The 23,353-nt window shown below is 35.1% G+C and overlaps 1 protein-coding gene and 1 pseudogene across 1 annotated transcript; both read left to right on the top strand.

The window, feature by feature from the left end:
- The first annotated feature begins 1,805 nt into the window (after nt 1-1,805).
- On the top strand, nt 1,806-2,831 carry LOC143655326 (olfactory receptor 4K15-like). Its single transcript, XM_077126697.1, has one exon. It carries the CDS (start codon nt 1,857-1,859, stop codon nt 2,829-2,831), a length of 975 nt encoding a protein of 324 aa, XP_076982812.1. The 5' UTR covers nt 1,806-1,856.
- A 12,994-nt stretch (nt 2,832-15,825) lies between these two features.
- LOC143655325 (olfactory receptor 4K15-like) lies at nt 15,826-16,798 on the top strand (annotated as a pseudogene).
- Nucleotides 16,799-23,353: the final 6,555 nt, after the last annotated feature.

Genomic DNA, 23,353 nt, shown 5'->3' with positions numbered 1-23,353 from the left:
GTGAGGTAAGATTAGCTTTAATTTCTAGAGGACTTTCCAAGTTATCATGATGGGTAACGTTTTCACAATTTGTTTTCTTATAAACAAAAGCAATGTTGCAACTTATATTAAAATCCAAACAACATAGGAAATTGGTGAATTTGTTTCTGTGTTAATTTGCCTCTTTCTTTTTATATTTACCCAAGCCCTTTTTTTTTGCTAGATTCCTGAGATTTTCCAGTGCTCTCCTAATGTGAGGAGTTTCCACTAGACATTGCACCCAGGCCTGTCCCACTATTTGGAAGGAAGCTCATCCTGGCTATGGACATCTTGAGCTTATTTTCTTTAAGAGCAAACCTGTTTTATGACTCATTTTCTCAGGGTCAGAATGTTCCAGAGAACTGTCAACCACTTTCCAAGACTTTCAGATCATAAATAATGTGCTCATTCTGTCCATTTCATCTTGGGTAAGTGAAAGAGATCCATCAGTGTATTTTGAAAGAGTATGGATTGCCAGTGTCCCCTTGTATACACTGACTGGCAGGGGAGAACAAGGGGAGGGGTGGAGGAGGGAGCAGGTAATGAGGAAAGATTCTGAAGACCTTCACCTTGAATGGGTAATGTTTGATAGCACCTGTAAATTGTACTAGTACCTAACTTTACCCCATTCATGATATTTCAGAAATGTAAGTACTGGGCAGAGGGGAATTTTGCACGATGTCTTTATAAGACGATGTGAGAGTCATCTAGCAAACATTTCTTTGCATGTAGTAATAGACTCTAAAATACTACAAGAAAAATTGGCTTTTCTTGGGCACATCCAGCAATGGGAAAATCATTTCTGTATAAGTAAGATCATACCATCCTTGGGCACTTTTAATTATCAGAAAATAATTGCAAATTATGACTTGGAAAAAATCAAGAATGTCTTACTTCTTCCTTCTACCCTAGCCCCTACAGCATGAGGGAAAAAAACATCGAAGATAGAATTAAATTATCATCTATTAATCTCAATAGTTTGAGATATAATTTTTTTTCTTTTTTCCTATTAGTGCTGAGTTCTGGGAGGAGATTTCTTTTTTAAGAAATAAATTCCTAAAACAATCTTATTAGCAATGACCAAAGGAGTTCAAGATTTACAGGAATAGGAAGTTATCTGAACCGATGAAGAGAAAGGAAAGGAAGCCTCTACCCTCTCCTGGTCAACTATCAACCTAAATAGAGAAAAGGAACATTACTAGCACATCAGAAGCCTTTCCCAGGCCCCCTTTTAGTCCTTTTCCTATCTTACAGGATATCCCCTATTAAGGCTTTTTATGCCATTGATGAATCCTGCCTGTTTTTGAAAGGTATTTAAATAGAAAAACAGCACGTGAATTCCTTGTGTCTAACATACTTTAGTCAACATTAATTTGTGAAATCCCAATTCTCTGTCAGCAGTGTACACATTTTCTTTTTTAAATATTCTTATTTAAATTATTGTAAAAATGTCATTTTGTCTGTATAGATTCCGTGACTGGATTTCAATGATGTAAAAACAAATTCAGACATAGATTATCATTTATAAATCAGCTGTGTGACGTCTTACACTCATATTTCTAAATGAACCTTGAAACATTCCTTAATGACACCTAAAACACTCCCCACTTTATGAAAAGAATATGTGTCCCCATTTTATGCTGCTTGTTTCACTTTGATTGTCATGGGGCTGCCTCTAAAACTGTTACAGATGCCTGAAAACCCACATTTATGTATTACAGAAGAAATAGAATCCCTAAAGACAGATAGACTTGGGTTAAAATCATGGTTCTCTTTTAAAAATTGATATCCTGTTCTCTCCCATACAGGTAAGTGAAGGTAAATCCCTTCCAAAGACAATGAATGACACAAATCATTCTTGGGTGTCAGAATTTGTGTTGCTGGGACTCTCTAGTTCTAAGGAGCTCCAGCCTTTCTTGTTTGTTATATTTTTACTACTTTACACTGGGATCCTGCTGGGAAACTTCCTCATCATCCTCACTGTGACCTCAGATGCCTGCCTTCACACCACCATGTACTTCCTGCTTGCAAACCTCTCTTTTACAAATATATGTTTTGCCTCTTTGACTACCCCAAAAATGATTTCTGACCTTCTGAAAGAGCACAAGACTATTTCTTTTGAAGGCTGCCAGGCTCAGATTTTCTTCCTCCACCTATTTGGTGGTGGTGAGATGGTGCTCCTTGTATCCATGACTTATGACCACTATGTTGCTATTTGCAAACCTCTCCACTACATGACAATCATGAGCCGCCACGTGTGTATTATATTGGTCGCCATCGAATCTTGTATTGGCCTCATCCATACTCTTAGCCAGTTGGCCTTTACTGTGAACCTGCCTTCCTGTGGTCCCAATCAGGTGGATAGTTTTTTCTGTGACCTCCCTCTAGTGACCAAGCTGGCCTGCATAGACATGTATGTCATCAGCCTAGTAGTGGTCGTAAATAGTGGCTTTCTCTCTATGGGTTCCTTTGTCCTGCTGGTCTTCTCCTACACTGTGATACTTATCACAGTCAGGAAACACTCCTCTGCCAACATGGCAAAGGCTCGCTCCACGCTGACCGCCCACATCATGGTGGTGACGTTATTCTTTGGTCCGTGCATCTTCACCTATGCATGGCCCTTCAGTAGTTATTCAGTTGACAAGGTCCTTGCTGTATTCTATGCCATTTGTACTCCCTTTTTAAACCCAGTTATCTATACTCTAAGGAACAAAGAGGTAAAGTCAGCTATGTCAAAACTGAAGAGCAGGTATTTGAAACCTGGCCAGTTTTCTGCTGCCTTAAGTAATGTTCTTTTCCTGGAAATAAATTAAATTACCTCACTGTTACTGCTTAAGTATTGTTGACTGTCTGTCACAAATGAATCTGTCTGATGGTAAAGCAAACCAATTTACTCGAAGGGAAGGACTGATCAGAAAACATGAATGAAAACGTGATGATTATAATTAAAAACAATATATACTAGCAATTTAACACTCTCTTCCTTCTAAAGATTTTTTTTATATTTCCTTGTTTGTTTGTTTAAATAAAATCTTTTTATGATATAGTAACATTTCTTAAGAGACCACAGAGAAATGTTAGTGAAGTATAAATGTAAAAAAAGAATTTCATCCTTCTTTCCCAAATAAACTACTCTTTTGATCCCAACTTTAGAGTGATAATAGACATACATCTGTACCACAGAGGTAATAGATATTTATGATATATTATAGGTGATCTATGAATAGGATATATGATGTACCTAGATGAGAATGCCTAAATTCTGCACATGAAGACAATTCCATACTTTATGACAATAGTGTCAGTGAAATACCATATATAATAGTTTTCCAGCAACAAGCATGTGCATTGAAGAGCACTTTTCAGAAATCCTTGGTCAAATTGAATACCTAATAAATGTATTCATAAATAACACGTTACTGAATAAATTTACTCACCATTGTACTGTGCATTATTTATGGTTATGTCTGTGAAGAAATAACAAAATTATCTGGGTTATTTCAGAGATGAATTATTCTTTTCTATCATAATTTTTCCTGAGGATTGGTGCTTGAATTTTGGCATAACTGTCTCTCTACTTAGGAGTTCATAGTCTCTACCTTTTTTTTATCTGTATGCTCTATGGCAGGGTCTCATTTCATAATTTTCCATGTGAGTATTCCATTATTGCAGCACCATTTGTTGAATTTTTGTTTGGTTGGTTATCATTTGTTTTGCTTGTTGGTTTGGTTTTTGGGAAGTGCATGAATCGGACATCAAACCCAGGTCTCCTGCATGGCAAGCTAGAATTTTATCACTGTACTACCCTTGCACACCCTCTATTTTCTTTTTCAAAAGTAGTTTTCCAGATTGATACCAGTAAAAATGATTATTTTTTCTATATGGGCTTTTAGTTAAAATATATTTTTTCAGTGTCTAATACAGGCCCTAATGACAGAGCCTCATTACCAGACCTTTGTGATAGCAGTGCAGTTATAAATCCTTGATCACATATGAGACTAAAATTTCTTAGGATTCCCATAACAGTTTATTTTACACTTTCCTTCAAATCAAATTCAAGGATTTTTTAATCTATTTTCTACTGCTTTGTAATTTAATCTGAATAATGTCACCTGACTCTTTCCTAGGCCCCACTCCCTAGAATTTCTCAAATGGAATCTATAATTTCATTTACCAAAAATATCAGCATATATTTTTTATTTCTGAAACAGAGTACCAAATAATTCAGGATATAAAAAATGACAATATAAGCATGTACTAGTCTCTAAGTGTATACAGCTACTCATTCAGTTAATAATATAATATCTACAAATTGTACACTTTTGCACTTTTCCAATATGATGTATAAAATTCATGTTGTTTGGTTACTAGCTAGTTTCAATTTATTTAACAATTCTCAGAAAGCAATGTAGTATGGATTTTAATGGACTAGGTCTTTAGTCTTGAAATTTTCTCAGTGTGATACCTATTCTGTTCATTGTATCTATTATATGGATAAGGTTAAGAAAGGTTAAGGAAATTGAAAAAAAATTCAAGTTTGAAATGGCAGAGTGTTTTCTTATCCAGATTTTTGTTGTGTTTGGATTTTTACCTTATGCCAGAAAGACACACTTTTAGAATGCACTATTACTTACTGTAGATTAGGTTCTGATCTTTGTAGAAAACTTGATTCTTTGCTTACACTCTCATATGCTCTCTCCTACTAATAATGTGGAGAAGTCAGGCACATTATCAGCAAAATCTCTAGGGTTTGGACTCCAGATTATCTTTCAGATTCTTGCAAAATTAGAAATACAGCAGGAGGACAGGTGACTGGTGTAAGTACTATTGCACTTTCATTTGGTAAAGAAACTAAGAAAATCAGAAACAAAACACAACTATGTCTGAGTATTAAGAAAAGACCAGAAAAGGAAGAAGAATATAAAACTTGTGATTATTGCGGGCACATTTAGCCTCAGAAATTTTTATTTTGCTGTGGGAGTTATTTGATTTTGATGATGGCATTAAAACATGAGAAACACCTATATAATAGTGACATGTGTCAGACACTTTTCAAGGCCCTGTTCTATGTACTTGACATGTAGTGACTCATTTAATCTTCTCAGCAACTCTATGGGCTGGTACAGTTACCACACATCTTTACAGAGAAGGAGATTGGGGAGATGAAACAGAGAGATGAAAGAACATAGCAGTGTTCACAGAGCCTTGGTGGCAGCGCATAAAAATGAGCTCAGGCAGACTGGCAAGCAAACATTTTCTTATCCTCTGTACTCTACTTTTTGTAGTGTGAGTCTGAAGAAGGAGGAAACTATTTCAGAATAACTCTTAGCATCCTCCTTGGTGAGCAGAATATAGACAAGGAGAGAACCATTGAGGACATGGAAACAAATTTTTATTCTTCTAATCCGAATATTTTCCCTTCCAACAGAGGAACAGGCAGACTCATAAACTGTGTGCTCTATCACTATTTATCTTTTCTGTCTTTAGAAATAGACTCTACTTGGAGTAGAGTCGCTCTTCTTGAACTAAACTGTTACATACACATAGTCTTACACATTAACATTTCACTATTAATTTCATATAATCACCTTTACATGAAAAATATTGTTCTTGAAGCCTTCTATATAGGTGTTTATTCAATACTCTAGATCCCTGTTTACTGAAAAAATGACTGGCAAATCTTTTGTAAATTCCAGATAGCTAGTATTTAGGCTCCATGAGTCTCTGCTGCACATTTTCTGGCTTATTGTTGTTGTTTTGCCTTGGTTTATTTTACATTATTTTAAAAGTGGAGAAATTATTCTTAATGATTGGTACATGCAGAAACAGACTTTGGTCCCTATTGTTCCTATTAGGCCAAAGTTACCAAACCACTGCCACAGAACATAAATTTTAGAGATGAACACAGAGACCAAACAGGATAGCAAACACACAAGTAAATAAACATGAAATAGTTTGCATCAAATACCAGAGTTTGAAAAATTTCATGATTCCTTAGATTCAGGTAAGGCCTTAGTAAACATAAAAATTATTAAACAAAAAAGATTATAGTGAGAGAGTGTAAAAGGCACATCAGAGGTATGAGACTTGCAAATACCCTTGTCTGTGCTCTTCCTCAATGGCAGAGGCAGGTGAACAATTAAGTTACAAGCAACAGTTCTTGATCTCAGGGGAGCCAAGATCCTCCTTCACTGAAGGGTCTTTTGTTCCTCACTAGTACTTAGCTGTGTAACCAAGTGGACCAGGACAAAATATCAATTTACATGTTTCTAATAAACAAATGCAGAAACATGGTTAGGTGTGCCTAGACAGTGGTTTTAAATCTTGAGCCACATATAATAAATCACTGACTACTACTTCTCATCCTTGGCCAGGACTCAGGGCCATGGTTCCAAACATTCTTGAATATAAGCATCAAGCTGGCACTGACCACCTGCAAGCTAATCTTATGTTCCACACATACATTATAGCATTAAGATAGTGACCACTACCACTAAATCTATACTGGGGAAAGAGAAAAGGCTTTGAGCTGCTATTTTAAGAAAGGTCATTAGGCATTTTGTATACAGCATGGAGTTTTGGATATTTATTTATTCCTTGTAATCAATCCAATGTTGCATTGTTTCTGCTCTTCCAAATTTTCCAGTTTTGTTTTTGGTACTTTCTCACACTGACATCTGTATCCCTTTGACATGTCTCTGTCTTTTAGCTTTTGCATGCTTTCTTAATTTTTAGAAGTACAAAAGGCTACAAGCTCATCTTGTATTCCCTGCCCAAATTCTAGAACCAGAAATTTCTCCAAGGATCCTTAATTCCCTTTACTAGAGAGTGGCATTTAGAAACCAAGACTTGAGAACTGTGCACGCTAATTGGTACTTGGGACTCATCGTTTCTAGTCTCTTGTAGCTATACGTAGCATCTCCTAGCTGAGTGAGTTTTGATCTCACTCCTACCTCCACATCTGAAATCCCCTCTCACAACATCCTGGAAAAATTCTGAGCTTTATTATAAAATTGAGCATAGACTTCCCTGAGCCCATCCTATTTTTCAAAAAGTGCACATACCAAGATGTTTTCCCAATACTTGCAGGCAAACCCCTGGCACTTAGCTACCCTTGCTCTTCAACCAGAATCAATCTATAGTGCAGTTGTCACAGATATGTACATACTTGAGTGAATTTTTTGCAATATCAGTGTTTTCCATTGTAAGGTAGCTGCAGCTCTCTGTATGCTCATTCCTATAAAAAGTGCTAATAGACTGGTCATCTGGTGTTTACTTTCTTTAAGATCGCAATCAGCCCCATTTGTAGGGTGGTTTTGGGACAGTGCTGGCTTGGTTTTTCTATATTTGTTCTTTCAGGTTGGGTCCTGTTGCTAGATCAGTGGAACACAACAGCCCTCTTAGCAAACAGAGCAAGGCAATAAATGTATGGGTACTAACCCATGCTTACACACATTTATAATTGATTCTGTATCTATAGTAAGCTAAGCATGAGATTATACTGATGGCTCCAACTCTATCCCAGAGCTACAACATTCATCTTAGCTTTCTTTTCTTGTTTATATGTAACATCCCTCACCAATTGTGAAAACTCTAGCTCCCACCCATGAAGTCCATTTACTTATGTCTTAAGCATTAAACTTTCCAGTCAATATTGGAATGTTCCAGAGTTCCTTTTTTCTCCACATGTTCACTTAAATTCTGCCATGAACTTGCCATACATTTCATGAATTTTGCCAGAATCATTCCATCCTGGGCTATCTCAATACTCTGCTAGATGTTTTTCTTTTTTACTTGTTTTTTGTTTGTTTAGTTTGAAAACATTAAACATAATCTATGTGAGTTAAGCAACACAATTTTTATGAAATTTTTACTAGAATATGTACAGTGAGCTGAGTTTGCTGAGTGGTACAGAATCTTATCCTCAATTTCTTTAAATATAATCATTAAATCTTGCCTCCCAACTTCTGGACATAGTCTATGTGGCTTCTAGAAAATATATTTTATAAATCTAGTTGAAAAAATACCTGAATTTTTTTTCCAAATAATTTGAAGGTCCGTTATGGAGAAAAAAATTGGAGCACCTTCAAATACTTGAAGAACCATCATATTGAAGAGAGTTGAAAATTGATCTATTCTCTACAGATGGTAGAACCATTTGAGCACTCTAATAATAGATACACTGTTCTGGGAAGTAGTGGACTCTTTCTGATTGGAAGAAAACACCCCAAAGTTAGGTGATAATTTGTAATCACATATATAACATAGCATTACATAGTTAGAACTGAAGCTAAAACAGAATAAGGGAAGGATAAAAGCCTAAGTTCTCTATTTCAGATATGTTTATCAGGCAGATGTCTCTGAGGAGGCAAGTTTTGAGCAGACATATGATGAAATGAAGATTGAATCATAAGAACCTCAAAAGAAGAGGAAAGTCAAGACAGAGGTATGAATCTGGATTATTTCTGAATCAAAAAGAAGATAGAGGATATTAGAATATGGTCAGTGATGTTCTAAATGAATGATGATAAAGACGGAAATGTCTGCGGTCTAAATACCATAGGTAACTCTGAATAGATCTCAACTTATTATTTCAAGGAGATCTTGAATATGATTTTCATATATACAAGCTAAAAACCCAGAAAATATTCATTCTACAAAAAAGGCTATATCCTCAACTGAAAAATATATTATTACAAATCTGGGCTTGATGTCAATAAAAATGAATCTCTAAGACACCCCGCAGAAAAGCAAAACAAAAACATACAAACGAAATAAAATAGAAGTATCAGTATATTATAAAGATCAAAGTCAGAAGAGTTTGTAAAGAAAGTGAACCATAAAGAGCAATGGAAGCTAACTTTGAGGTAAGTGAAATTATTGGCAATAAAATAAAATTTGAACATAGTGAAAAACTGTTGGTTAGCATGGAAACTAAGATGGCAAGATTACCTCAGCGTTCATGAAGAGTTCAGTCCTAATCCTATGGTTGTAACCCCGGCTCTTGAAAACGCGATTTCAAATCCTTATAGGAGGAAATGCTACTTTAAAAATAAGTCTCAGGATTCCCACAAATTAAATTTTTCTCATTGATATTTGATGTTTTAGTTTATTAGTTTAGTACTGCTGCTGTATCAAATTATCACAAATGTAGTGGCTTACAAATATCCAGATTTATAGTTTGGATCCAGAACTATAAATTCTTTATAGTTGGATTCTTTAGGTAGTATTCTTTTGGAAGGCTCAGGGAAGAAATCATTTCTTTGCCTTGTTCAGATTCACAAGAGCACCTGTTTTCTTGGCTGGTGGCCCCTTTCTCATGCCACTCCAACATCTTAACTTGATCATCACATCTTCCCTTACTGAGTCTGATTCTTCTGCCTCCCTTTTATATGGACCCTTGTGATTACATTGGGCATGCATGGGTAATCCAATTTAATCTCTCCATCTCAAGATTCTTAAATTAATCACAATTACAAAGTCTACTGCACGTCAGGGGATATAATTGAGCACTTGATAGTTGGAGCAGGTGGCTATATTCTGTCTACCATTCCTGGTATTACAGATAATCCTAATTACATAAATCTGAGTCTCTCTACACATCTCCCAAAATAATGAAGATCCATAATAAGAGCAATGTAATCAACCTTGACACCTCCCTAAAATATAATTAGAAAATAGAAAAGTTAATGCTATAAATTCCAACATAAATAGACAAAAATTGAGAAAAAAATATTTGATGCTATCAAAGTTAGATCTGCAGTCAGCTCTGTTATGGAGAAACAGGGAGGGGTTGGGTGGAAAAGAAGAAATGCAGTGAGATCTCAGGAATGGTGTAACACTTATAATTGGGAGTGTACTGACAGAATGAGAGGGCCCATCCAGGTGAAGAAAAACAAGGAGAGAGAACTCTGACTTTGCAGCATCAGAGCACTGGCTAGAAGGATAAAAATAAAATACCTGTTAGGTGCCATGATAGAGGAGACAGCCTCAGAAGGCCCTGTGTTCTTTTTAATAAAGAAACTGTACTTTACTACCAACCTAACTTTTGGGTTAGGTTGAATCATGCATTCCAATTTAGACATATTCTTAATCTTTTTCCACCTGCTTGTGGGTATGATGAACCCATTGTGAATAAGACTACATGAAGTTGTTATTCTTAGTTAGGATGTGGCCTCAGTGAATGAGGGTGGGACTTATTCTGGGTTACTGGATTCCTTGATAAGCAAAAGAAATTCAGATGGAGTAGGGGAGAGAATCCACAAACAGGAGTTGGTAGGCAAATGTCAGTTGAGCTGGGAACAGAATGGAGAAGATATTGCCATGTGACATGAAAGTCAAAGTAACCAAGTATTGCCTGCCAGGAGGAGACTGCTGATTCAGGAAGAAGAAAGTTATCTAGCCAATGCCCTGATTTGGACTTCTGTCCTCTCACATCATGATCCAAGAAATTCCCATTGTTTAAGCTAACTGATGGTTTTTATATGCATTAAGAGTCTCTCAAACTGAGGCAGTACTCTGAAGCTAATCACTGGTCACACCTGAAAACTCTTCTTGTTTTGTTTTGTATTGTTAATAGGAATCAACTTGTATTGTTAATAGGAAAAGTACACAAACATTCTAATAAATATTAAAATTACTCAACATTCATACAATGGTAGTATAGGAAGAAAAATAACACAAGTTAAGGCTCTTAAATCCTTAGAAATCATATTAAAAAGTATGAAAGAATTGGAGAAAATTAATGACTAAGGAATCAGACAAAGGTATCCAAAATACCTTTGTATTTTGGACAAATTTTGTATTTCTTCTCGGGAAGAAAAGGAGGGGCATGTGAGAGAATAATGACAGAAATAATACTTAAAATCATACAGTAAAAAAGCTTGCAGTAATGGAAAAACCCTAGTATATTTACATTTTGAAAGGGCTAGATTTTGACCTGAGAAAGGTTTCTCTAAATACCCAACTCTAAGATGTATCATAGTAATGGTATCTGACCTTAAAGACCCCGTTATACAGTCATTCCTCAGAGGTGCTGCAGCTTTGATTTCCAGGCCACTTTAATAAATTAAAAACCCTAATAAAATGAGTCACATGATTTATTTCTTGTTTCCTAGTGTTTATAAAACTTACATTTACACTATCTAGTAGTTCATTGAGTTTGTGATAGTATTATTTGGAAAAAGACAGGCAATGTAGATGTCTTAATTAAAATGTGACACAAGATACACTAAGTGAGCACGTCTGTTGGAAAAATGGTGCTGGTAGACTTGCTTGAGATAAAACATTTTGCCACAAACCTTCTATTTGTGAAAAACATAAAATCTATGAAAGTACAATAAAGGGATGTGGCATGAAGATGACTGAAAGAAATGCTATGATTTTTTTTCAATACAAGCCAGGGAATCATTTGACTAGTGATATGAACGTAATATATAAAATCATAAAGTGAAAATCTAAAGGGAGAGAATAGTTGAAAGAATTCTGTGTAAATTTAATCTTTAATCTTTTATACGTATAGCACAAGAATTGGCCGGGGCACGTGGCTGGCATTTTATCTGGCAGCCCAAGGCCTGGCCCCCTTGCCCATTTTGCTCCCTTTGCCCAATTTGTGCCCTAGCATCCCAAAGCCACGGAAACCCTTGGGGACAATCATCCCCACTCCCACCCACCCATGCTTTTGCCACCTGTCTGCCTAGTAGCTCTGTCTGCAGGGTGCTACTCCCCATGCAGGCGCCTACCTGCAGGTCGATGAGTGCACAAAGGCATTTCTCTTGTGCACAACCCCTCAGCTCCACAGGCCCCCCACCATGGGGCTGTCTCTGCCTGTCATCGAAGCCCTGCCTCCATTCCACTTCCTGAACCTCATGGGGCATCCCTGTGCCCCTGCTCTTTGGTAGGTGTTCAGCCAACATTGGAGGGCGATTTTATGGGAGCAATGTAGGGGCGTTGACAGCTGCATTCTCAGTGAACAGAAGCCTGTCCACTCTCTGGGTTTCCAGACCCTCCCACAAAGCAATTTTCCTTCTATCTTTCTGTGTAATTTCAAAACTTATTATATCATATAATAAAACATTCTGGAAAAGCTAATATACATATATGCTTTTTTATGTATATATATATATATATATATATATATATATATATATATGTTTAGCAATATCTAAACAGTGGGCAGCCTTGGGAGAAAAAAGAAATAAAAAATTGAATGTAGGTAAATCAAATTGATCACAACCAATATAATATGAATTAGGAAAATTCTTCCTTTTAAAATTACAGTGAATTATAAAAGCCTAAGTGTAACAAAAGTGATTAAGATGGATAATAGCAAGAACAAAAACATAAACTTTTAAAATACCAAGAAAAAGTAAAAACTAAAGAGCATAAAAAACAGGTCAAACATTGTGTAAGAAATGTTCTATATTTACTGATATACAGTATACATATAACATCAAAGAACTGCAGAAATAAAAAAATCATTTCTATAAATAAATGTACATAAATGTAATCTATTGAAGATGATATTCAGAGTGGTGCAGAAAGCAAAAATCTAACTTTTTGCTCAAACAACTGAAAAAAATATATAAATTTTACCTATTTGCACAGAATTACTTAAAACGAGTTTTTAAACAAATATTTAAATATTCTTTTTTCTTATTAGTTCTATCTAATTTTTACATATTTTTATTATAGTGTTTACTTGGCTGTTTTAAAGTGGACTGTTTTCCATTATTCTGGGAAAGTCAGGAAAGTTGATTCTGACTGATTCTGCATGGTCTTTTTAAAAAATTTCTGTGGGTTGGTATCTTCTAAGAATATCTTGCTCTTTCATCTTGCTGATGTCTAGTAACATTTTGTTAAAAATTCTGCTCCAACTCAAATTCACTTGTTTGTAGGACTGCTGTACAAATAAAACTATTTTCCCACCAAGTCCATTTATTGAATAACTTCTATTTCCTTAAATTGTTACAAATGCCCATTATTAAACTAAAGTTCATAAATATTTGGGGTGGGTTCAAGTTGTGTTTGCAAGATTTCTCTACTGTAAGGTTTCTGTTACCCAGTGTCCCCACCCTATGATCCATTGATTGGAGATCGTTCATCATGAGCAGTCCATTCTATAGCTGAGATTGCTGATCCCTCCCTTGAGATCACTGCTGAATTCCTTGAAGGTTTCCATTCATATTTCAGGAGGTTTAAATTGGAAGGTGCACTTTACTAATATACACAGGACAGAGAGCAAGAATCGGGTCTTTTCATGTGATCCCTAGTGAGGTATGATAAACTTTAATTTCAGTGAGGTCTTTGCCAGTTACCTTGATTGCTAATGCTTTTCATAATTGCTTCTTGTAAACAAAAGCAATGCTGCAACAACTGTGCAAAATTCCAAACAACATATGAAATAAGCAAATTTATTTGCAGTGTTAATTTGCCTCTTTTCTTTTCACCCAATCTCCTTTCTTGTGTTAGATTCCTGAGATTTACCAGTGCCCCCCTAATGTGTGGAGATTCCACTAGGATAGTGCACCCAGGCCTGTCCCACTACGTGCAAGATAGCACATCCTAGCTACAGACATCCTGTATCTATTTCCTTTAAAAACTAACCTGCTTTATGACTCATCTTCTCCACACCTGATCAGTGTTATTCCCAGAACACTGTCAACCACTTTCCAAGACTTTCTGATTATAAACAATGTGTCCACTCTCTCATTTCATCTTGGGTAAGTGAAAGAAATTCATTAATATATTTCTAAGGAGGGTGCATAGTCAGTGTCCTCTTGTATTCATTGAAAGGCAGGGAAGAACAAGGGAAGGTACGAAGGAGATGACATCAATGAAGGAAAGACTCTGAAGACCTTCACTATGAATTCTTAATGTTTGGTAACATCTGCAAATTGTACCTAGCACCTACTTCACTTTATCTACTGCTCATAATATTTCAGAAAGGTAGGTATTTGGCAGAGGGTAATTTTACAGGATGTCTTTTAGGAGAGATTTAAGAGCTGTCTAACTATTCTCTCTAAGTGTTCATTAATTCACTCTAAAATATTACAAGTAGAATTGACTTTCCTTGAGCACATCCAGCAATGACAAAATCATTTCCCTATAAGGAAGATCACACCTACTTTGTGCACTTTTAATTACCAGGAAAAATACAAATTACAGCTTTGAAAAAAATATTAAGAATGTTTTACATACATAGTCATTACAATTGATTCAAGAGCTCTCACCTATAGAATCTTCTAAGAAATAGTTTCAGTGCTTCTTTGCGAGTAATGTATTTTGTTCTTGAGGACAGTGAGTCCTAAAAGACTAAATAAATTGCCCAATGTTTTACAGCAGGCTGAAGATACAGCAGTGATTTTATCCTATACAATGTTATTCCTGCAGTTTTTTTTCCCAACTTGAAGGAACTTACCGGGTTAAAAAAAAGTCCTATTATCAAGTCATACAATCCTCTTGCTTCAGCTGGGAAAGGAGATCCCAGGGATGAAGGGAATGGAGGTACATGATCGTCCCTAAATGAACAAAAGACTGTATCAGTAAATGACCTTCATTTGGCAAGGCATAAAGCAAATTTCCCTTATCATAAATGTACTGCTCAGTGCCCAGGGTAACATAGGCAATTAAAGTCTTCAGAGGAAAGAACAGGAAAGAATGAACTTATATTTGAAAGAAACTTAGAGTTTGCATTGCCCAACACCTTTCTCTTACATTCTAGAAAGTGAAGGTCTTGATTTAAGAGCTTTGTCAAAATGTATCAAGTTAGACAGTGACCGAAGAGTGAATAAGCACATCCATCAACTTATTGTTCTGACAATATTTTCCCTGAAGCAAAGAAGTGAGCTGAAAGTGCCTCCATTCTACCCATAAATCCTTTAGCGTGAGCTAGAGAAACCCTTACAAATAAAATTAAAGTGTCAGCCATTAAGATAATCCCAAAAATTTTTCTTTGCATAAATGCTGAGTTCTGGAAGGAGATGTTTTTTAAGTCAATTCTGAAAATTATCTTCTTTGCAGTGAGAAAACAACTTCAGGTTTTACAGGAGTAGGTCATTAGAACACATGACAAGGCAAGGAACTCCCATCCCATTCTTGAAACACACATGGAGGTAATTGTCAACCTAAATAAAGATAAGGAATATTATCAACACCCCAGAAGCCTTTCCCAAACCCACTTCTAATCCCTTTCCTCTTTCAAGGAAATCCAGTATTGAGGCTTTTTATGCCACAGATTAGTCCTGCTTGTATTTGAAAGGTATATAAATAGAATAATAGAACTTGAATTCCTTGAGTCTAATATACCTCAGTCAACACTAATTTGCGAAATTCTAATTCTCTCTTACCAGTTCATACTTTTTCTTTTTTTAATAATTATTATTTAAATTGTCTTAGAAAAATGATGCTTTTTTTATAGATTCTAAGACAGGATTTCTGTGATGTAAAAACAACTTTTCAGAAATAGACTTTCATTTGTAAATTAGTTGTTTTGATCTCTAATAGTCATCCTTCTGAATGAATCAATTGGTTGAAACTTTCTCTACTGGCCATTTAACCACTTCTCCACTTTATTAGAAGAATTTGTGAGGCAGTAAGTTATAAACAGTATGTTTGTCTCATTTTGATTGACTTGCAGCTATCTCTATAATAATTACAGGTGCCTAATGATCCAAATAAATATCTTAGGAGAAACCAAATCTCTAAGGATTGAAGTAAAATTGGGTAATAAAATGAATGTTCTGTATTTTTATTTATATCTTATTTTCTCCTACAGAGGTGAGTGAAGGTAAATCCCTTCCAAAGTCGATGTATGAGACAAATCATTCTCTGGTGACAGCATTTGTTTTGCTGGGACTCTCTAGTTCTAAGGAGCTCCAGCCTTTCTTGTTTCTCATATTTTTACTACTTTACACTGGAATCCTACTGGGAAACTTTCTCATCGTCCTCACTGTGATCTCAGATGCCCGCCTTCACACCCCCATGTACTTCCTGCTTGCAAACCTCTCTTTTACAGATATGTGTCTAGCCTCCTTGACTAACCCCAAAATGATTTCTGACCTTCTGAAAGAGCACAAGACTATTTCTTTCGAAGACTGCCTGGCTCAGATTTTCTACCTTCACCTATTTGGTGGTGGTAAGATGGTGCTCCTTGTATCCATGACCTATGACCGCTATGTTGCTATTTGCAAACCTCTCCACTACATGACAAGCATGAGCCACCATGTGTGTATCATGTTAGTCGTCATCGAATCTTGTATTGGCCTCATCCATACTTTAAGGCAGTTGGCCTTTACTGTGAACCTGCCTTCTGTGGTCCCAATCAGGTGGATAGTTTTTTCTGTGACCTCCCTCTAGTGACCAAGCTGGCCTGCATAGACATGTATGTCATCAGCCTAGTAGTGGTTGCAAACAGTGGCTTTCTCTCTATGGGTTCCTTTGTCCTGCTGGTCATCTCCTACACTGTGATACTTATCACAGTCAGGAAATGCTCCTCCACCAGCATGGCAAAGGCTTGCTCTACACTAACTGCCCACATCATGGTGGTCACGCTATTCTTTGGTCCGTGCATCTTCATCTATGCATGGCCCTTCAGTAGTAATTCAGCTGACAAGGTCCTTTCTGTATTCTATGCAGTTTTACCCCCATTTTAAATCCAGTTATCTATACTCTAAGAAACAAAGAGGTGAAGGCAGCTATGCCAAAACCAAAGAGCACATATCTGAAGCCTAGCCAGGTTTCTGCTGTCTTAAGAAATATTCTTTTCCTGGGAATAAATTAAATTAGTGCATTGTTGCCACTTTAGTATTGTTGGCTGATTGTCACAAATGGAATCTGTCTGATGGTAAAGCAAACCAATTTGCCTAAAGGAAAGAATTGATTGGGAAATAGGAAGGAAAATGTAATGATGATAATAAAAAATACAGAATATATGCGAGTAGTTTAACATTTCTTTTCTTCAAACATTGATGTTTTACTCTTTTATTTTTGTCTCCTCCTTTAAATTTTTTAAATAAAATCTTTTTTAAGATATAGAATTTTTTGCTTAAGAGACCACAGGTGATTGTCAATTAAGTATGAATGTGAAAAAAAAATCCCCCCTTATTACTCGAATAAATTAACATTTTGACTCCAAATTTAGAGTGATAATAGACATATCTGTAACATATAGGTAATAGATATTTATGATATATTTTAGGTGGCATGTGATATAGGTTACATGATGTACCTAGATGAGAACACATAAACTAGCACTAGGTAAGTGGCAGCACATGAAAACAATTCCTTGATTTATGACAATAGTGTCAGTGAAATATCATATGTAATAGTTTTCCAGCAACAAGCAGATGCATTAAAGAGCGCTTTTCAGAAATCCTTGGTCAAAGTGAGTACTTAATAAATTTATTCCTTACAACCGTATTGCATAAATTTATTCACCATTGTCTTTTGTATTTACTTATGGTTGTATTTTTGAAACCATAATAAAATTATCTGGGTTATTTTAGAGATGGGTTATTTTTTTCTATCATGCTTTTCCATGAGGATTTGTACCCGAATTCCTGCATAAACCATTTCTCCACCTAGGAATTAACGGTCTCTATCTTCATTAAACAAAGTACGTTTTTAGATTGATACCAGTATAAATGACTATTTTTCTATGTGGGCTTTTAGTTAAAATACACATTAAATTGCCTAATGTAGGCCCCAATGATGATGGAGCCCCATTACTAGACCTTTGTGATAGCAGTGAAATTATACCTCCAAGATCATATGAGACTGACATTTCTTAGAATTCCCACTGTATGATATTTTAGGATTTCCCTCATGTCTTTTTCAAGTATTTTTTTGTATTTTCTCCTGCTTCTTAATTTCAATCTGAATAATGTTACCTAACTCCTTTCTAGATCCCACTCCCCAGAATCCCCTAAAGGGAATCTATAATTTCATTGACTAAAAAAAAATAATGTGCATATTTTAATTTATGAAACAAAAGTATCACCTTATTCAATTCATAAAAAATGATGTAAAAACAAGCATGTACTAGTCTCTAAGTATATCTGTATACTCAGATTCACGTAATAATAAAATAACCCCCAATTCTATACTTTTTTTCCAATATGGTATATAAAATTCATGATAGGTCACTTTGTTGTTAGCTAGTTTGAATTTTTTAATAGTGCACGAAAAGCGACGTAGTAAGGATTTTAGTGGGTTAAGTCTTTATTTTTGAAATCCTCTCAATGAAATATTTATTCTGTTCATTTTATATATTATATGAATAAGGTTAATGAAATTAAGAAATTTTTAAAAGTTTGAAAATGGCCCAGGGCCTTTTTATTCCAGTTTTTTTGTATTTGGATTTTTGATATCTTGTTGTCCCAGAAGGACACACTTTTAGAATGAATTATTACCTAGTGTAGAGTAGGTTCTGATCTTTGCAGAAGACTTGATTCTCTGCTTAACCTCTCACACACTCTCTCTTACTAATAATATGGAAAAACCAGAAACAACTCTAGGATTTGGACTCTAGAGGCTCTTCTAGAATCTTGTAAAATTAATCATACAACAGGAAGACAGGTGACTGGTAAAAAGTACATTGTACATTTATATGGTAAAGAATATAAGAATTTAAAACTTGTTATTATTGTGAATATAAATTAGTCTCAGAAAATTTTATTTTGCTGTGGGACTTATTTGATTTTGATGATGACATTAAATGTGAGAACACTCATATATCACTGACATGTGTCAGGCAGTTTTCAAGTTCCAGTTCTGTGTACTTTATATACAATGACTCATGGGTAGTGCAATGGTAGCTCAGTGGTAGAACTCTTGCCTGCCATGCTGGAGATGTGAATTTTCGATTCCTGGTGCCTGCCCATGCAAAAAAATAAAAGCAATCCTATACACAGTGACTCATCTAATGCCCTCAATAACTTTATGGACTGGTGCAATCACCACACATCTTTACAGAGGAGGAGATTGGAGCCCAGAGAGATGAAACAACTTGCCAATGGTCACAGAGCCTTGATGGTGAGCCTAAACAGTCTGACAAGCAAAGGTTTTTCTTAACCTTTGTACTCTAGCTCTACTTTTTGTAGTGTGAGCCTGAGGAGGAGGAAACTCTTTCAGTATTACTCTAACGCTCTCCTTGGTGGGTAGAACACAGGCATGAGACAGACCTCTGAGGACATGTAAACAAGTTTTATTTGTTAATCCAATATTAGCTTTGCCCTCTAGGAGAAGAACAAGGCAGACTCATAAATTGTGTGCTCTATCAATATTTATCCTTTCTATTTTTAAGCAGTACAACCTTGGAGTAGAGCCACTTTTCTTGAACTCAACTGTTACACACACACATATTCCTACCCATTAATATTTCACTGAGCACCTATTATATGAAAAGCACTGTTCTTGAGGCTACCTATAGAGCTGTTTATTTAACACTCTAGATCCCTGTTTCCTTAAAAAGGATTGGCAAATCCTTTGTAAATGCCAGATAGTTAATATTTATCCTCCATGAGTCTCTGCTGCACATTTTTCAGTTTATAGTTGTTGTTCTGCCTTGGTTTATTTTGTATTATTTAAAAGTGGAGAAATGATTCTTAATGATTGGGCCTTGGATAAAGAGGCTTTGGGACCTATTTTGTCCATTACGCCAGAGTTTCCAAACCACTGTCACAGAACATACATTCTAGAGATGGACACAGAAATCAAACAAGATGGCAACCACATACATAATTAAACAATATATAATTTGCATTAAACACATGAGCTTAAAAAATTTAATGATCTCTGAAATATAGGTAAGGCTTTAGTACACTTAGGAGCAATTTAAAAAAAATTAATAAGGACGGTGTAGAAAGCACGCCAGAAGTCTAAGACTTGCAAGCACAGTTGTCTGCATCCTTCCTTCATGGCACTGGGCTTTCAGCTACCAAGAAACAAGAAAAATTTTTTATTTCAGGGGAACCAAGATCCTCCTTCACTGAGGAATCTGTCACATCCCCTAGCACTTGGCTGTGTAACCACATAGAGAGAAAATTCAATACTTTTTTTCTCAGTTGATAATGATAAATATTGTTTGGGAATATTTTGCCTGCATTGGTTCTCAAACATTGTAGTTCAAGTTAAAATGCTAGTGTTTATCATTATCATTAATGAACTATTTAAATAAAATTCATAAATATGAAAGACATGGGATAAGATTCAAAAAGGCTCTGCAGCACTGTGTGGTTAACATGGAGGCTGGATCTACCAACTCTCAGGTGAATTTTGTGAGGCAAATGAAATATACTCAAATTGGATATTCTTGACTAGTGGTTCTCAAAGTCTGGTCTGCACCCCTAATGGCCATTGAGAATATTTCTGGGCTTGGAGGTCTCAACTATTTTCATAATAACATGAATTTATTATACGTTTTCTTCATTCTCATTTTTTTCTCGATATTTAAATGGAGTTTTCTAGATTATATGAGGTGTGGGATTGCAGCAAACTGAATGTAGAAATGAAAATTACTATTAAGCCATATTAAAGAATTATACAAACTGTAAATAAAGGCAACACTTCTCACTAACTTTTGTTGTTAACTAGAAAAGTTATTTTTTAAATATCCATAATTTATGTTAATGCATAGTTAGTTTATTATTGACAATTTAGAATGAATGTATAAATAGACATTTTTTCTCAGTTTAATTTCAAAATGGTAAATAGTACCAGATATCACTGACATAAATAAAGCTCTTTAGAGTCCTTGATAATTTTCAAGATGTTGAAGAGGTCCTGAGATGAAAAAGCCTGAAAATCACTATTCTAAAGAAAGCATCCTTAGAATAATAAGAATAAGAATAATTATAGGGGTGGGTCACAGTAGCTCAGCAGGCAGAGCTCTCACCTGCCATGCTGGAGACCAGTGTTCAAAAAATTAGTAACTATAAATCCGTTTTTTAGCCACACTGAGAATGCTAGAGCTTTTTATACTGCTTGACTTGTTTAAATTTTCCATTGGTATGTTTTATTGTTTCTGAATTTCCTAAACATTATTATTAATATCCACATTTGAAAACAACAGCATGATTTTGGAAAAAAAGTGACATTCAGAAAAAAGAAATCCCATGTGATTCTTAAGTTCAACATCCAGATATCATAAACTGTACAGTTTTTAAAAATAAGCCAATAAATAAAGTGAAGATTTTTTTTTGTTTTGCTTGTGTTTTGTTTTGCTTAGCACAGGGATTTGCTATCTAAATTTATAGTAAATTGGTCTTATTCTTAAAGTCTTAGCCATGAGTTAACATGTGTTCAAATCCTTTAACTTTGTGGAAATATATGCCATTATTTTAAAATAATACTTACTTTAAGAATAAGCTTTGAGATTTGAAAAGGAACTATTTCATAGGAAGGAAGAATTTTCTAAACTAGTCTTTTCATCCATGTGATCACTCCAAATAACCCAGCCTTAAGTTCCTGATCGAATGAATGACAGATTTGTTACACAAGAACAGCCCCTCTAAGCTGTTAAAAATTTCTGTTGCCTTTGCAATTGACTTTAGATTTTCTTGCTTCATGTTTTCCTTACTTGTTCTATTTATCTTTACATGTTTTGGTTCTGTCTCTAAATATTTTAGTGCTTATATCTATATATCTATCATTTTTATAAATGTATGGGTAGACACTTTGTAATCTTTCAATGTCCATATTTAGTAATCTTTCAATGTCTGTATTTTTCAACTATAAATATATGCTCTTAAAATTTCAAGCATCTACCTTTACCTATTCCTTTGCATCCATTAAATTTATTCTCTTCCCCTCTCCCACACCTTTCTACTTATCTTTTCACTCCTTATTGAGTGTCTACTTTAATTTAGTAAATATAGATGTGAATTCTATATGTAACTGATGGTATGCTTATTTAACATATTTTTATACTTGCTTTCATTCTTAAAAATTGATGTATACAATGCTTTGTGAGTCTTTCTCCCAAGAATTTTTAAATAGTTACTTATGCAAGGAATAATATTCATCTTTAACATTTTAAAATATATTCCCATATTCAATAAATGACAAGACAGTGAAAAGTACAACCTTAAAATTTCTAGAATAAATAGAAAATGATTATGGAAAACATATATGAGATTATAAATATTTCCAACTTGGCAAAGGGTTTTAAACAAGGAGGAGGAAAACTAAACATTAAATTGATATAGGTGTTATTTTATTTATTTATCTTTTGCCTGGTAGGCACCCAGAGTTGAACCCGGGTCTCCAGCATGGCAGGCAAGAACTCTGCCTGCTGAGCCACCATGGCCTGCCTGATATAGTTTTAATTATGTTGAAAGAAGACATCTGGAAAACAAGACAGTGTAAATTTGGGGAAAAAAGAGATCAATAATTATTCCAAGTAGAGGAGTAGAATTCAAAATATCCAAAGAAGTTCTCTAAATAAATAATTAAAAGACAAAGAACACAGTAGCAATGTGAGCTAATGTCAGTCAATGTCTTTGAATGAAAAAAGAGTGGCAAACAAGTTGACATTTATCAAGAAAAGTAAGGAATCATGTTCTAGGATAACATGATCCTTCACGTCAAACTAGATTCTTACCCTATGATATATTATTCTTGAGTTAAGATTACAGTTCATATAAAAGTCTCAGATATTAAAGTCAAATATGTATCACTTAAGAATCTAAGTCAAAGTCAGTTATGCTAAAAAAGGCTGTTCCTTGAACTTTGCAATTGAGGTATAAGTAAAGTTTCCTTCACACTTAGTTGAAGAAATTGACAGAAAGTTACATGGAATATGTTAAATACCATTTGAAATGCTGTTGAAGGAAGGTATGTCCACATTCATTTTCCCATTTTTCCTTCAATTTTTAGTCCAGACTACCAGTGATTCTGCTCTATGCAGATCTTGCAAAACTCTTGTTGGTTTTCTATGCATTTTACTGTGTCATAACCATCAGCCAATATGATTTTCCACAAATCCTTTCTGGATAACTCTATTTCCAATCATTGCCTTTTATGAAATGGCTGACTGGTTCTATGTTTGCTTAAAGGTAGAGACCTAGTCGTTGGGGTTTCTCTTTCTGGAAACCCAGACTTTTCCAGACTATCGATTTCTATTTTTTGTACCCTAGAGTTTAGTTCTCAACATCTCTTTCCCATCTCATTTTACTATGAATGGCAAGGGGCAGCTAGCTTGCATTTTCCACATTTAGTTTAGAAATTTCTTCTGCTAAATATTCAAGTTCATCACTCTCAAATTCTGCCTTCCATCTACAAAGAATGCCTTCCTTCCAGTTTGCAATGTCACGTTTATTGTTTCTGCCTAAAGCCT

The sequence above is a fragment of the Tamandua tetradactyla genome, chromosome 14 (assembly GCF_023851605.1).
Source record: "Tamandua tetradactyla isolate mTamTet1 chromosome 14, mTamTet1.pri, whole genome shotgun sequence".
In the NCBI taxonomy this organism is placed as follows: Eukaryota; Metazoa; Chordata; class Mammalia; order Pilosa; family Myrmecophagidae; genus Tamandua; species Tamandua tetradactyla.
This window is presented reverse-complemented; position numbering and strand designations above follow the sequence as displayed.